The sequence below is a fragment of the Gymnodraco acuticeps genome, unplaced genomic scaffold (assembly GCF_902827175.1).
Source record: "Gymnodraco acuticeps unplaced genomic scaffold, fGymAcu1.1, whole genome shotgun sequence".
Lineage (NCBI taxonomy): Eukaryota > Metazoa > Chordata > Actinopteri > Perciformes > Bathydraconidae > Gymnodraco > Gymnodraco acuticeps.
The window spans coordinates 414,987-429,471 of NW_022991400.1; the positions used below are offsets into that span (position 1 = coordinate 414,987).

Below are 14,485 nucleotides of genomic sequence, written 5' to 3' on the forward strand. Positions count from 1 at the left end.
ATTTAGATGGGCTGGCAAGAGAGAGGCTCTCCAGAATTGACGTGGCAACTCTACCGTGAAGTCAGAACCTCTGACTCTTGGACTTGTGATGTGAATCCTCCGGCCGTAACTCCAAATAAACCATCAGTGTTTGACATCAAAGCTACTGCTCCTACCGTGTCTCCTTCCTGAGTCGGTGACTCCCACTGCATAGCTACACAGAAGTTTCCTCTACACGGGTCACATATGGCAAATGTGTGGTTGGGGGGAACCAGGTCAATTAAAGTACTTATTTAACTATTAAATACATTGAGTTTGAGTAAAATACTTGGTTACTGATTAATTTAGGCTATAATATATGAAATTGCAAAGCAAAACTGCTGTAATTGATTTATTTTGTCCTTTGGTATTTTTTAAAGGTTTTCAACCTGAAAGAATCCTAATGTGTCCTTGAAAAGTTGAAATAAAGAAAAGGAAAAAGGATTCCAGTTGTCCCTCAAGCCTCTCAAATGTGGGCAAACACTCAAATAAATGCCAAAAACCCAGAGAACTTGACAATACTTATCAGAATAAAAGTATGTTAAATAACACTGCTAGTTACTTTACTCAGTGGAGGCTCGTCCATTGAGGAAAGGGAGGACCATCCTCCCTACAGTTTCAGAGAAAAATAAACTTTGAAGAGAACAATAAATACACCTCAATTTAAAAGATAAGTCTGTTAAAATACAGATAATAGCCCTGAATTTGGGACTGAAATGGGGCTAGAGAGGACGAGCCTCCCTTTGGGCGGGTCTAGCCAGAGGCTCTGGATTGGGCGCCTATATCATCAGTGAACCAATCAGCGGATCTGACTGCGCATCAGAGTGTTGATGGGGAGGCTTATCAGCGATATCAGAGTTTTTTCTGAACCGGGGAACAGGGGCGCTGTGCCCTCTTACCAAAATAAATTCCTTGAATTAGGCTTTGATTATGTTCTGGCCCGCCATCTTGCGGCTCAGCAAAACATTGGCCCACGGCCAAACTTACTTGCCTACCCCTGATTTATGGTAATAGACTTTCTCTCCATCTTCTTCAATATTTATTTTGCAGGTTATACAATTGCTGTGACAGAGATAAAATACACTCTTATCAAAGTTAAAGATGGCTTCCACTGATGAGCTTCAGTATTGTTTTCATTTCGTTTTACAGAATGTCAGCATCATGATTATATTGCTATATAAATATTGCTTATTGTTTTTGCTACATTCATTGTACAGTCCTAGAATAAAATCTATTATCTTCTTAAGTTTCACTCTCTGTTATTGTTCTATTCAGCAGTGACTCCTCTGTCTTCCTTTTAACAGACATTCCAGCTTGTATTGCTATAACAACTCCACCACCAACAACTCCTCATATAACAACTCCACCACCACCACCTCTTCCTATAACAACTCCAACACCACCAACTCTTCCTACAACAACTCTACCACCAACAACTCCATCACCAACAACTCTTCCTACAGCAACTCCAACACAACAAACTCTTCCGATAACAACTCCACCACCAACAACTCCACCACCACCAACTATTTCTATAACAACTCCACCACCAACAACTCCTCCTATAACAACTCCACCACCAACAACTCCACCACCAACAACTCCTCATATAACAACTCCTCCTATAACAACTCCTCCTACAACAACTCCAACACCAACAATTCTTCATACAAAAACTCCATCTCCAACAACTCTTCCTACAACAACACCAACATCTCTTCCTACAACAACTCCATCACCAACAACTCTTCCTACAAAAACTCCATCTCCAACAACTCTTCATACAACAACCCCATCACCAACAACTCTTCCTACAACAACTCCATCACCAACAACTCTTCCTACAACAACAACTCTTCCTACAACAACTCCATCTCCAACAACTCTTCCTACAACAACTCCATCACCAACAACTCTTCCTACAACAACAACTCTTCCTACAACAACTCCATCTCCAACAACTCTTCATACAACAACTCTATCACCAACAACTCTTCCTACAACAACTCCATCACCAACAACTCTTCCTACAACAACAACTCTTCCTACAACAACTCCATCACCAACAACTCTTCCTACAACAACTCCATCTCCAACAACTCTTCCTACAACAACTCCAACACCAACAACCCCATCACCAACAACTGTTCCTTCAACAACCCCATCACCAACAACCCTATCACCAACAAGTCTTCTTACAACAACTCCATCACCAACAAGTAAGACTTAAAGGACAGTATTTTATAAAACAAAAACCAAATGATAATATTATTTACAAGTGAGACATCAACTGTATTTGTTTTTCTTTAAAATGCTCTCCCTGCAGCTCCTCCTATTCTCTTTGAATACATCATTGTGGTTGAGTTGAACACCACAGATGTCACTCTAATAAATCAACTGAGTACCATTCTGAGAAGCATCCGTTACCCCTTTATCATCAACAACACACAAATCCTTGATGTAAACATTTCTACAGGTACAGATAAAAGCTTATTTTACATTGGTTTACATGATGTAAATATGTTTAATATTTGTTGGTGTTGTCAATCCAAAGTTTGAATCTAAAAGTTGTAAAACACACTTTATGAATATGACAGTTGGAAAAACTCATTACATGTTTAAAATTAATTGTGTTTTTGTTTGGTCACAAGTTTGCTCTCCGAGCAGTACTGGTTACCAGTGCAGATGTGAGGATCAGTATCGTTGGTCATGTGACCAGTGTTTACAGTATACATCCTGTGACAACATCACTGGGGACACATGTGGATGCATCAATGCCATTCCTCCTGATGGACAATACTGCCAGCCTTCTGGTCAAAACAGTAAGTTGGTCTGCAGTAATCACTGCATTCTGGCCTGCATTTTCTATTTTACTCAAATGTAATATAACAAAGTCAAACTAGCAATGTCATGATATACAAGTAAGTATGGATATCTTGTTAATAAAACACATATAAACATATTATGTACATGACCCAACTCTCTTGTAAACTTTTGTTCATTTATGGTAATAGACTTTCTCTCCATCTTCTTCAATATTTATTTTGCAGGTTATACAATTGCTGTGACAGAGATAAAATACACTCTTATCAAAGTTAAAGATGGCTTCCACTGATGAGCTTCAGTATTGTTTTAATTTCGTTTTACAGAATGTCAGCATCATGATTATATTGCTATATAAATATTGCTTATTGTTTTTGCTACATTCATTGTACAGTCCTAGAATAAAATCTATTATCTTCTTAAGTTTCACTCTCTGTTATTGTTCTATTCAGCAGTGACTCCTCTGTCTTCCTTTTTTACAGACATTCCAGCTTGTATTGCTATAACAACTCCACCACCAACAAATCCTCATATAACAACTCCACCACCATCAACTCTTCCTATAACAACTCTACCACCACCACCTCTTCCTATAACAACTCCAACACCACCAACTCTTCCTATAACAACTCTACCACCAACAACTCCATCACCAACAACTCTTCCTACAGCAACTCCAACACAACAAACTCTTCCGATAACAACTCCACCACCAACAACTCCACCACCAACTATTTCTATAACAACTCCACCACCAACAACTCCTCCTATAACAACTCCACCACCAACAACAACTCCTATAACAACTCCTCCTATAACAACTCTTCCTATAACAACTCCTCCTATAACAACTCCTCCTATAACAACTCCACCACTAACAACTCCACCACTAACAACAACTCCTATAACAACTCCTCCTATAACAACTCCTCCTACAACAACTCCTACAACAACTCCTCCTACAACAACAACTCCATCACCAACAACTCTTCCTACAACAACAACAACTCCATCACCAACAACTCCATCACCAACAACTCCATCACCAACAACTCCATCACCAACAACTCTTCCTTCAACAACTCCATCACCAACAACTCCATCACCAACAACTCTTCCTTCAACAACTCCATCACCAACAACTCTTCCTTCAACAACAACTCCATCACCAACAACTCTTCCTTCAACAACTCCGTCACCAACAACTCCGTCACTAACAACTCCATCACCAACAACTCCATCACCAACAACTCCATCACCAACAACTCTTCCTTCAACAACCCCATCACCAACAACTCTTCTTACAACACCCCCATCACCAACAACTCTTCCTACAACAACTCCATCACCAACAACTCTTCCTTCAACAACTCCATCACCAACAACTCTTCCTTCAACAACTCCGTCACCAACAACTCCGTCACCAACAACTCCATCACCAACAACTCCATCACCAACAACTCCATCACCAACAACTCTTCCTTCAACAACTCCATCACCAACAACTCCATCACCAACAACTCCATCACCAACAACTCTTCTTACAACACCCCCATCACCTACAACTCTTCCTTCAACAACTCCATCACCAACAACTCTTCCTTCAACAACTCCGTCACCAACAACTCCATCACCAACAACTCCATCACCAACAACTCTTCCTACAACAACCCCATCACCAACAACCCTTCCTTCAACAATTCCATTACCAACAACCCCATCACCAACAACTGTTCCTTCAACAACCCCATCACCTCCATCACCAACAACCCCACCACCAACAACTCCATCACCAACAACTCTTCCTACAACAACTCCATTACCAACAACTCTTCCTTCAACAACTCCATCACCAACAACTCCATCACCAACAACTCCATCACCAACAACTCTTCCTTCAACAACTCCATCACCAACAACTCTTCCTTCAACAACTCCATCACCAACAACTCCATCACCAACAACTCTTCCTTCAACAACTCCATCACCAACAACTCTTCCTTCAACAACCCCATCACCAACAACCCTTCTTAGAACAACTCCACCACCAACAACTCTTCCTTCAACAACCCCATCACCAACAACTCCATCACCAACAACTCTTCCTACAACAACTCCATCACCAACAACTCTTCCTTCAACAACTCCATCACCAACAACTCCATCACCAACAACTCTTCCTTCAACAACTCCATCACCAACAACTCTTCCTTCAACAACTCCATCACCAACAACTCCATCACCAACAACTCTTCCTACAAACAACTCCATCACCAACAACTCTTCCTTCAACAACTCCATCACCAACAACTCCATCACCAACAACTCTTTCTACAACAACCCCATCACCAACAACTCTTCCTTCAACAACTCCATCACCAACAACTGTTCCTTCAACAACCCCATCACCTCCATCACCAACAACTCCACCACCAACAACTCCATCACCAACAACTCCATCACCAACAACTCTTCCTTCAACAACTCCATCACCAACAATTCTTCCTTCAACAACTCCATCACCAACAACTCCATCACCAACAACTCTTCCTTCAACAACTCCATCACCAACAACTCTTCCTTCAACAACAACTCCATCACCAACAACTCCATCACCAACAACTCTTCCTTCAATAACTCCATCACCAACAACTCCATCACCAACAACTCTTCCTTCAACAACCCCATTACCAACAACCCTTCTTAGAACAACTCCACCACCAACAACTCTTCCTTCAACAACCCCATCACCAACAACCCTTCTTAGAACAACTCCATCACCAACAACCCTTCCTACAACAACTCCATCACCAACAACTCTTCTTACAACAACTCCATCACCAACAACTCCATCACCAACAACTACATCACCAACAATTCTTACAACAACAACAACTACATCACCAACAAGTAAGACTTAAAGGACAATATTTCATTTAGAAAAAACAACATTACAATATTCATTTTAAGTGAGGCATCTTCTGTATACTCCCTTTAAAATTATCTCCCTGCAGCTCCTCCTATTCTCTTTGAATACATCATTGTGGTTGAGTTGAACACCACAGATCTCACTCTAATAAATCAACTGAGTACCATTCTAAGAAGCATCCGTTACCCCTTTATCCTCAACAACACACAAATCCTTGATGTAAACATTTCTACAGGTACAGATAAAAGCTTATTTTACATTGGTTTACATGATGTAAATATGTGAAATATGTGTTGGTGTTGTCAACCGAAAGTTTGAATCTAAAAGTTGTAAAACACACTTTATTAATATGACAGTTGGAAAAACTCATTACATGTGTACAATTAATTGTGTTTTTGTTTTGTCTCAAGTTTGCTCTCCGAGCAGTACTGGTTACCAGTGCAGATGTGAGGATCAGTATCTTTGGTCATGTGACCAGTGTTTACAGTATACATCCTGTGACAACATCACTGGGGACACATGTGGATGCATCAATGCCATTCCTCCTGATGGACAATACTGCCAGCCTTCTGGTCAAAACAGTAAGTTGGTCTGCAGTAATCACTGCATTCTGGCCTGCATTTTCTATTTTACACAAATGTAATATAAAAAAGTCAAACTAGCAATGTCATGATATACAAGTAAGTATGGATATCATGTTAATAAAACACATATGAACATATTATGTAAATGACCCAACTCTCTTGTAAACTTTTGTTCATTTATGGTAACAGACTTTCTCTCCATCTTCTTCAAGATTTATTTTGCAGGTTATACAATTGCTGTGACAGAGATAAAATACACTCTTATCAAAGTTAAAGATGGCTTCCACTGATTAGCTTCAGTATTGTTTTTCTTTTCTTTTTACAGAATGTCAGCATCATGATTATATAAATATTGCTTATTGTTTTTGCTACATTCATTGTACAGTCCTAGAATAAAATCTAGTATCTTCTTAAGTTTCACTCTCTGTTATTGTTCTATTCAGCAGTGACTCCTCTGTCTTCCTTTTTACAGACATTCCAGCTTGTATTGCTATAACAACTCCACCACCAACAACTCCTTTTATCACAACTCCAACACCAACAAGTAAGACTTAAAAGACAGTATTTCATTTATTCATTTTGAGCAGTTTGGATAATGTATCTTTAAGTTACAGCATCTTCTTGTTCAATAGCGATCGTCTCAAAATGGCGCTATGGTAATGACATCCCATTTAATAGGATGTAATCCCCAATGAAGTAGGAACTCTCTTCTGAGTACAATGATGCTTTCCACGACAGTCTATGGCAAACGGTTCATGATATGTAAGGGGGCGTGGCAAAAGCGTGGGGTGGGGCACATTGTTACTATTGCAACAGGAACTCCCTTTCTACGACAATGGGTTCATTTGTTATGGAAGGGGTTGGGGAAACCATCATCCAATAAACAAGATCGCTTTTGAGTGCAACGATGCCTTTCATAAGAGTCTACAACAAACTGTTTATGAGTTATTTGGGGGGCAGGGCAATTATATTGTTTAAGTCGTATCTGTCTGTAAGAAGTTTTAATGTAAATCTTAATGAATTTACTTCCTCCTCTGCTCCTCTCCCATACGGGGTACCCCAAGGCTCCATTCTTGGGCCGATTTTATTTTCCCTGTACCTGCTCCCCCTGGGCGCCATCATTAATAAATATGGTGTCTCATTTCATTTTTATGCAGATGACTCGCACATCTACATGCCCCTGAAAATAAATGACCCAAACCCTCAACATCGCCCGTCAGACTGTCTGCAGGACATCAGAGCCTGGATGGCCTTGAACTTTTTAAAATTCAATGAAAAAAAGACAGAGGTGATAATATTTGGACCCAGTGGTTGCCCCAATGCCCCGCCTGTGCTGGATTCTCTTGTCCCATATGTGAAACTCATTGTCACAAACCTGGATGTACGGATTTATCGCGATTTCAAACTAGACAAACAGATCAATTCTGTGGTAAAATCCAGCTTCTTTCAGCTAAGACTTTCAGCAAAGGTCAAGCCTTTCCTTTCTTTTGATGATACACAATAATACATTGTTTCATATCCACTAAACTAAATTACTGCAATGCTCTGTATATTGGAGTAACCAAGGCTTCCCTGTCACACCTACAGCTGGTCCAGAATGCTGCTGCACGCCTACATCAGGTGTAAAACACTACAACACAAACAATGACAACAACAAAAAGTAAATGCAACGAAACGATTGCTATCTGACTTCACCATGTTGGCAGATATTTTCTTAGTTGACTTGTCAGATTCATCCTTCAGCTTAACAAAAATGATTGTAACATTTTGTTTTTAGTCTCAACAACAGTCACTACACCGGGGTGAACCCTCCAACACCCACAATGTCAGCAAAAATAAGTCAGTGCAAAATAACAATTGTTAGATTACTTTTCCGAGTGGTTGGTTATTGTCTAAATTGACTTGTCAAATGAATTCTTCATCTTAACAAACAATGGGTATGATATTGTTCTTTCAGACTGAACAACCATTGCTTCAATTGGTATAAACTCCACACAAGCTTATTTAAATTCAGCTGAGTTGAGTGTGTCAATGATGAAGATTGGTGAGATCATTAAGAATGTATATGCTCAAGATGAACAGTGACCGAGGACCTGTAGGGTTTGATCTGAATAACTCGAACAGTGTTCTAAGGAACTGCTTGAATTGCTGTTGACTTTTTCTCAATGCATTAGGCCATTATTCCTGTTTCGTAAGAAAAAATGGGTTTCAGGTTATATCAACAATGTAGCCTGAGCATAGAGAACAGATGCAAAGGCTGAAAAGGTCAGCAATGAGTGGTAGTTGTCTAACTTTAAGAGAAGGTGCCTGTTTTTGCAAGCCTTTAGTCAACACGAACATGGGAATGGGAAGTAAAAGGACAGTGTTGGCCAGTGACTAGTTTTTTTTCTTTTAATCATACATTTTGTATTGCAACATCTTCAATTTACAACACAGTACAGAAGACAATTCAGGTTGCATAACATTTTGGATTAATTCAATCCCATCCCTCTATCCTACATCCCACCCACCTACCCACCCACCCACCCACTCCATTCTAACCATACCGGTCCAATAATATCCCAAAATGTTAAATAGAGTTCCACAGGTATGCCATCTATACCCGGCGTACGGCCCTTATTTGTAGCTTTGACAGCTTTATATAGCTCCTCCAGCGTGATAGGTGACTCCAGTGTTTTGGTGTCATCTAATGATAATGTAGGGAGGCCTAACCCACTAAAAAATGTGGCGAAGTCTTCGTCAGAAGGAACTGAGCTACTTGAATAGTTCTTTAAAGTCATTTTTAAATGTTTCACTTATCTCCTCTGTAGAAGATACTGTTCCGCGTTTATTACATCTGATTGCTGGTATGGTCCTTTTAGCCTCTTGTTGTTTTAAAGTTAATGCCAAAAGGTGGCTTGGTCTGCTACCTTCTGCATAATACTTGTGTTTGGTTATATGGATCATATATTCTGCCCTGTGTCTTAATAGGTCGTTAAGTTCTGCTTGCTTTGTTTTGAGCTCACTTTCTATTGTTGTTGTGTATCTCTCTTTTAGGACTTTTTCCAACATATTACATTGTTCTTCTAGGTGAGAAATATTTTGCAGTCGGCTTTTATGTAGGTGGGAACTGAACCGTATAGCATTATTTCGTATAAAACCCTTGATGGTGGCCCAGACCACCGTCACATCTGTGACGCTATTCTTATTCAAGATTCGGTCAGTTTTGATCTCAATTGCGATATAAATGTGTTGTTCTTTAAAAGGGTTGTGTTGAACCTCCATCTAGTAGCCCCATTTTTATATTTCCATAGTTAAAATTTGCTAAAATTGGGTTGTGATCCGAGAGATGTCTGGGTAGGAACTCAATTGACTGTATTGAAGGCATCAGCCCAGAAGATAAAATAATGTAGTCTATTCGAGAGAAGGTTTTATGTCTCGTGGAAAAAATGTTATAGTCTCTCGCAGATGGATTATGCACCCTCCACTAGGGGTGTAATGGTTCACAGAAGTCACGGTTCGGTTCATACCTCGGTTTGGGGGTCACGGTTCTGTACGGGTTCGGTACAACAAGGAAAAGCAAAAAAAAGTCCCAAACGCATAATTTTTTTTTTGCTGTTATTTATTTTTAACAGTAGTGCAAGTTTTGGTATGAAAATAAGGAACTCTAACATTTGGAATCATTAACTGTATTACACAGTTAAAAACAAACCACAAACAGTAACACACACACTTAGATGGCCATATTATTTATAATGGCTGATGTCAAACAAAAAGGTTAAATAAGCTGTACAACTAAAAAGAATGTCTTGAAAATGTTAAAATAAATAATAAGAAAGTGTTTGAATCACAATCAATAAAAGGCAATACAGAACTGTATAACATCTCCTGATGTCAAAATATTAAATAAATACAATGATAAATGTAAAACAAAATACAATCTGTACCTTTATGAGCATTGTCTAACATGTGTAATTAACTTGTGAGTGTGTGAGGCCATTATGCCTAAATAAAGCTTTACTCTATTTTCAAGTGTTTCTTCAAAAAGATGAGTTTGTCTACGTTGTCAGTAGTGAGGGCAGATCTGTTGGCGGTAACTATGTCACCTGCCGTCGAGAAAACCCTCTCGCTGGGGACTGAGACTGACTCGGATGTGATTGAGCATGTTTGACGTGTTACCACTAGCATACCGCACCGCTGTCGAACAACGCAGACTCCTCGTCCGATCCACAACTCGCACCCCATCATTGTTGTAGTCCACAGGGAACCCGAAATGTTCCCACACACCTGATTTAAAAGAAGCAGGTGGGTCTTCTAGCTCCTGTGTGTTGTGTGAACTCGCCATAGCTACTAACTTTTCTTCTTCATGTATTGTGTTCGTTTTGTTGTGTTTTGTTCTTGTTCTTCATTTGTCATTTACGGGCGGCTGGCTTTTAGGCGCAATACCGCCCCCTGGATTATATATAGTGTAATACTGCCCTGAATGACAGACTTTTTTTCCCACTCGTAAAAAAAGGCGTATTCGCCGTGTGACTGCATGTGCCGAACTGTGACGTCCGAACCGTGACGGTACGGGACAAATACGGATACCGTTACACCCCTACCCTCCACACATCAATTAAGTTTAAGTCTGTTATAAAGAGATTAAGTGCTTTGGAAGCAGATTCTTGAAAACTTGATAGAGTTGCAGCAGATTTGTCAAGGTTATTGTTTACAAAAGCATTCATTACATTACATTGCATTTAGCTGACACTTTTATCCAAAGCGACTTACAATAAGTGCGTTCGACCAACAAAATGCAAACTTGAGGATAACAGAATCATATAAGTACATCAGTGCTTTGTTAATAGTTCTATCGCTCGAAGTGGAGTCGAAAGAGATGAGTTTTCAGTCTGCGCCGGAAGGTGTGTAAGCTATCTGCTGTCCTGATGTCAATGGGAAGCTCATTCCACCATTTTGGAGCCAGGATAGCAAACCCACATGTTTTTGCTGATGGGAACTTGGGTCCCCTTCGCAGCGAGGGTGCAGCGAGCCGTTTGGTTGATGCAGAGCGGAGTGCACGTGCTGGGGTGTACGGTTTAACCACGTCCTGGATGTAGGAAGGCCCAGATCCATTCGCAGCATGGTACGCAAGTACCATTGTCATTCATGTCCGACCCAACATATAATTGGTAGTCATTTAACTTCAGTAACTGTGAAGTGACTGAGGGAAAAAAAATCAGCTTCAAATACTGTCGGGGCATATATGCTAACAAAAGCCACTTTTTTTAATCTGGAATAGACGTGCAGCAATAGGCTAGACGTCCTTTATTGTCAGAGCCAATCCTTTCAATTGATACATTTATGGTACGCCTCATAAGTATTAGGGCTGAACGATATACCGTGTCATGGCGATAACCGCGATATGCACATGCGCGATATTCACACCGCAGGGACGTGCGGTTTTATTCTTTTTTTTTTTTTAAATGCTGACGCACTTTAGCACAGAATTCAAAATAAAGTTACTTATCTAAACTGCACATACAATATATCCTTTTAAAGCTGAGACTCCACAGATTATTTAAGTATAGTATCTAAGCGATCCGATCTCGCAACAGGGGAAGCAAACACAGACATCACAACACGTACCTTTTACGGAGCTTTTACGGGAGATCGTCTCACCGTAGCTGTCAATCTGATCAAAAGACGTGTTCAATGGCATTAAAACGAGAAAAAACGCGGCTGAATCGGTTGATCCATAGGTTGATAATTAGGGGTGCACCGAATGGGAAATTATTGGCCGAAACCGATACCGAAAATAGGAAACAGTTGGCCGAAAACCGAATGCCGAAAGGCCGAAAATGATTAATAGAAATATATATATATAATGTATACATTTTTTACCAATGTTGTTCAGCTACCTGATTATGGAAATAGACATGATTATGGCAAAACTTAACTTAAATAATAATCACTATTATGGGTCCATAAAACATTTATTCAGCACTTTTGAATGCATACAGTACATTTATATATGTCATGTATTATTGCTAAAAAACATTATATCGCAGTCTTAGTGTCGCCAACTCGTTTCTAATATGCAAAGACAACAAATGCGTCTATTAGGCCATAAGGTGAACCCTGTTATCGTTTCAACCCGCTCCACAGAAGTGAAACTACACAATCTTTAGTTCATAAAAAAGAACGAGTCATGCTTATCCACCAAAAAAAATATCGTCGCTAAAATTCCTGCCAATTCTTCTAGGCACGTAATTATTGGCTGAACTAGTCCCTTCGAAGCGTAATAATATCTTGGTCCAAAGTCGTGCCACGGTTCGTCACGTGATCGTGCTACACCAATTGGGTAGCTGCATATTGTCAACAGAAGTGAAAGATGGCGGCCGCCATGGTTACGCTAAACCAGACCAAATGGATTCTAAACAGTGCTGTATGCTTGTTTTATGTCATGTTTTGTCATATGTCTTAATACATCACTAAGTCCGAGGTATTTGCGTTATATACGCGGTATTTGTGAGAGGTTTTACTATCTGGGAACAGAGTTGACCATCGAATCAACATTGACTAGCAGCGTTTATCAGCCAACTCCAGCTACAAACAATTTCCCCACGGGGATTAATAAAGTATATCAAACTCATATTTATCAAACTATCATTCCTGGACTGCCATGTTCACATCGCTAGGTTCATTGGGATTATTCCATTAGACTGAGGACTTTTTGTCTGTCTGTTGTTACCCTGTACACGTTAAATGCACTCTTAAAATAAACATGACTTGATTTCTGCGTCCAAGAAGAAGGTTAACTTGTTACGTTAAGTAATTTAGATCAATAAAATGCAGTACTTCCAGGCTGAAGACTTTTCTTTTTGTTGCTGCTTTTAATTGAACTATTCATATCTTAGACTGCACTGTAACTTTTATCCATGTATTTTTTCTTTTAATGTTTCTTTTATTAGCTTTTCTTTTGAATGACTGATTTTAAATGCCATTTTCTTAATGTCTTTAATTTTTTGTAAAACACTTTGAATTGCCTTGTGTTGAAAAGTGCTATATAAATAAACTTGCCTTGCCTTACTTATACCAATGTCCATTGATTCATTTATTTACTCATTCATCCCTCCACAAATGAAAACAACACTGATGAACCATAAAAACGAGATTTATTACAAATATAAAAGGTATGACATAGAAAACAGTAGAAGGACATGTAATGTAGTATAATTGATTGGTGTCAGGCTGGGCGGAGCGGCTGATTGGGGCTGTGATTGCCTCAGCTGGTTAAAAGAGTCCTGCTGATTATACTCTGTTCTAGTACCAAAAACAAACGTATCTATGAGTGATGTGTGAGCGCGTCGGCCAGGCACTAAAACCAAAAGAACAGAAAAGAGCTTAAGAAAGATGGAAAGAAGGCTCTTTTATTCCTATTCCTCACTGTCAGTGTCAGGGCAGTCATCGTTCTCTTCCTCTGTTTCTTTTTTATTTGCACAATTTGAGCAATGACATAAGTCTGTGCAACAGAGTCCTGCAGAGAAGCATGAACATCTGCCTTTCTCACAGGCAGACTCTTTGCAGCTGCAGTGTATCACATGCAACACACTGTCAGGGGCAGGATTTCTTGTCATCCAGGTGACGTGTAAGTTCCCATCCTCTATTTCCCAACCATATCCAGCAGGTGATGGAGCATTCATTTCTCTTTTGAGACAGGACCTCATTATTGCTGCCTGGTAATTTGCCCTTTTGCAGTGCTGATGGAGGGCATCATGAGTAGGGGGAATGCTTAATTCTGGCAAGGCCGATGATGCCATACAGAAAGCCTTGTACCTAGCATCATTTACATGTTCGGCTGCTGGCTGATCATACAGGTGACATACATACCGGCAAAGAAGTGCAAATGTTGATTGCTCCAAGTCAAAGTTAGTACCTAAACTTCTGAAAGCCTTAAGGTAGTCATCTTTCTCACATGCAACAGCAAATGACTTTCTTTTGCCTTTGCCATAGAAAGCGCTTGTGGAGTCACACCCAGAGAACGTGTGAATTCCAATCAAGGCTGAACACACACTGGTTCCGAGAGCTGATGACACCATGGCAATGTCAATGATCCGTGTCCTGTTGCCAGTCCCTGTGAACACATATAAGCTGCATGGCAAATCTGCCT

At 39.9% G+C, this 14,485-nt stretch overlaps 3 protein-coding genes across 3 annotated transcripts in view; all 3 read left to right on the forward strand.

Moving 5' to 3' along the window:
• The first annotated feature begins 1,119 nt into the window (after positions 1 to 1,119).
• LOC117532388 (probable serine/threonine-protein kinase clkA) lies at positions 1,120 to 2,840 on the forward strand. The gene is made up of 4 exons (XM_034195699.1): positions 1,120 to 1,142; positions 1,323 to 2,237; positions 2,345 to 2,494; positions 2,670 to 2,840. Exons 1-3 carry the CDS (start codon positions 1,120 to 1,122, stop codon positions 2,361 to 2,363), a joined length of 957 nt encoding a protein of 318 aa, XP_034051590.1. The 3' UTR covers positions 2,364 to 2,494; positions 2,670 to 2,840.
• A 279-nt stretch (positions 2,841 to 3,119) lies between these two features.
• Positions 3,120 to 8,042, forward strand: LOC117532389 (mucin-2-like). The gene is made up of 8 exons (XM_034195700.1): positions 3,120 to 3,142; positions 3,324 to 3,511; positions 5,386 to 5,751; positions 5,856 to 6,005; positions 6,181 to 6,351; positions 6,827 to 6,898; positions 7,512 to 7,822; positions 7,942 to 8,042. The coding sequence occupies exons 1-8, from the start codon at positions 3,120 to 3,122 to the stop codon at positions 7,978 to 7,980; spliced, it is 1,320 nt and encodes a 439-aa protein (XP_034051591.1). The 3' UTR covers positions 7,981 to 8,042.
• Positions 8,043 to 8,056: 14 nt separating this feature from the next.
• Positions 8,057 to 14,485, forward strand: part of LOC117532366 (adhesion G-protein coupled receptor F1-like) — a 32,837-nt gene continuing 26,408 nt past the window's right edge. The window contains exon 1 of the mRNA XM_034195676.1: positions 8,057 to 8,193. Coding sequence (XP_034051567.1) covers positions 8,178 to 8,193 — 16 coding nt within the window. The 5' untranslated portion in view covers positions 8,057 to 8,177. The remainder of the gene's footprint in view (positions 8,194 to 14,485) is intronic.

Coding starts and splice junctions, on each gene's coding strand:
- LOC117532388 (XM_034195699.1), top strand. CDS start 1,120: ATGGCTTCCACTGATGAGCTTCA. Junction 1,143..1,322: donor GCTTCCACTGATGAGCTTCA/GTATTGTTTTCA, acceptor TCCTTTTAACAG/ACATTCCAGCTTGTATTGCT.
- LOC117532389 (XM_034195700.1), top strand. CDS start 3,120: ATGGCTTCCACTGATGAGCTTCA. Junction 3,512..5,385: donor CACCAACAACTCTTCCTACA/GCAACTCCAACA, acceptor CATCACCAACAA/CTCTTCCTTCAACAACTCCA. Junction 5,752..5,855: donor AACAACTACATCACCAACAA/GTAAGACTTAAA, acceptor ATCTCCCTGCAG/CTCCTCCTATTCTCTTTGAA.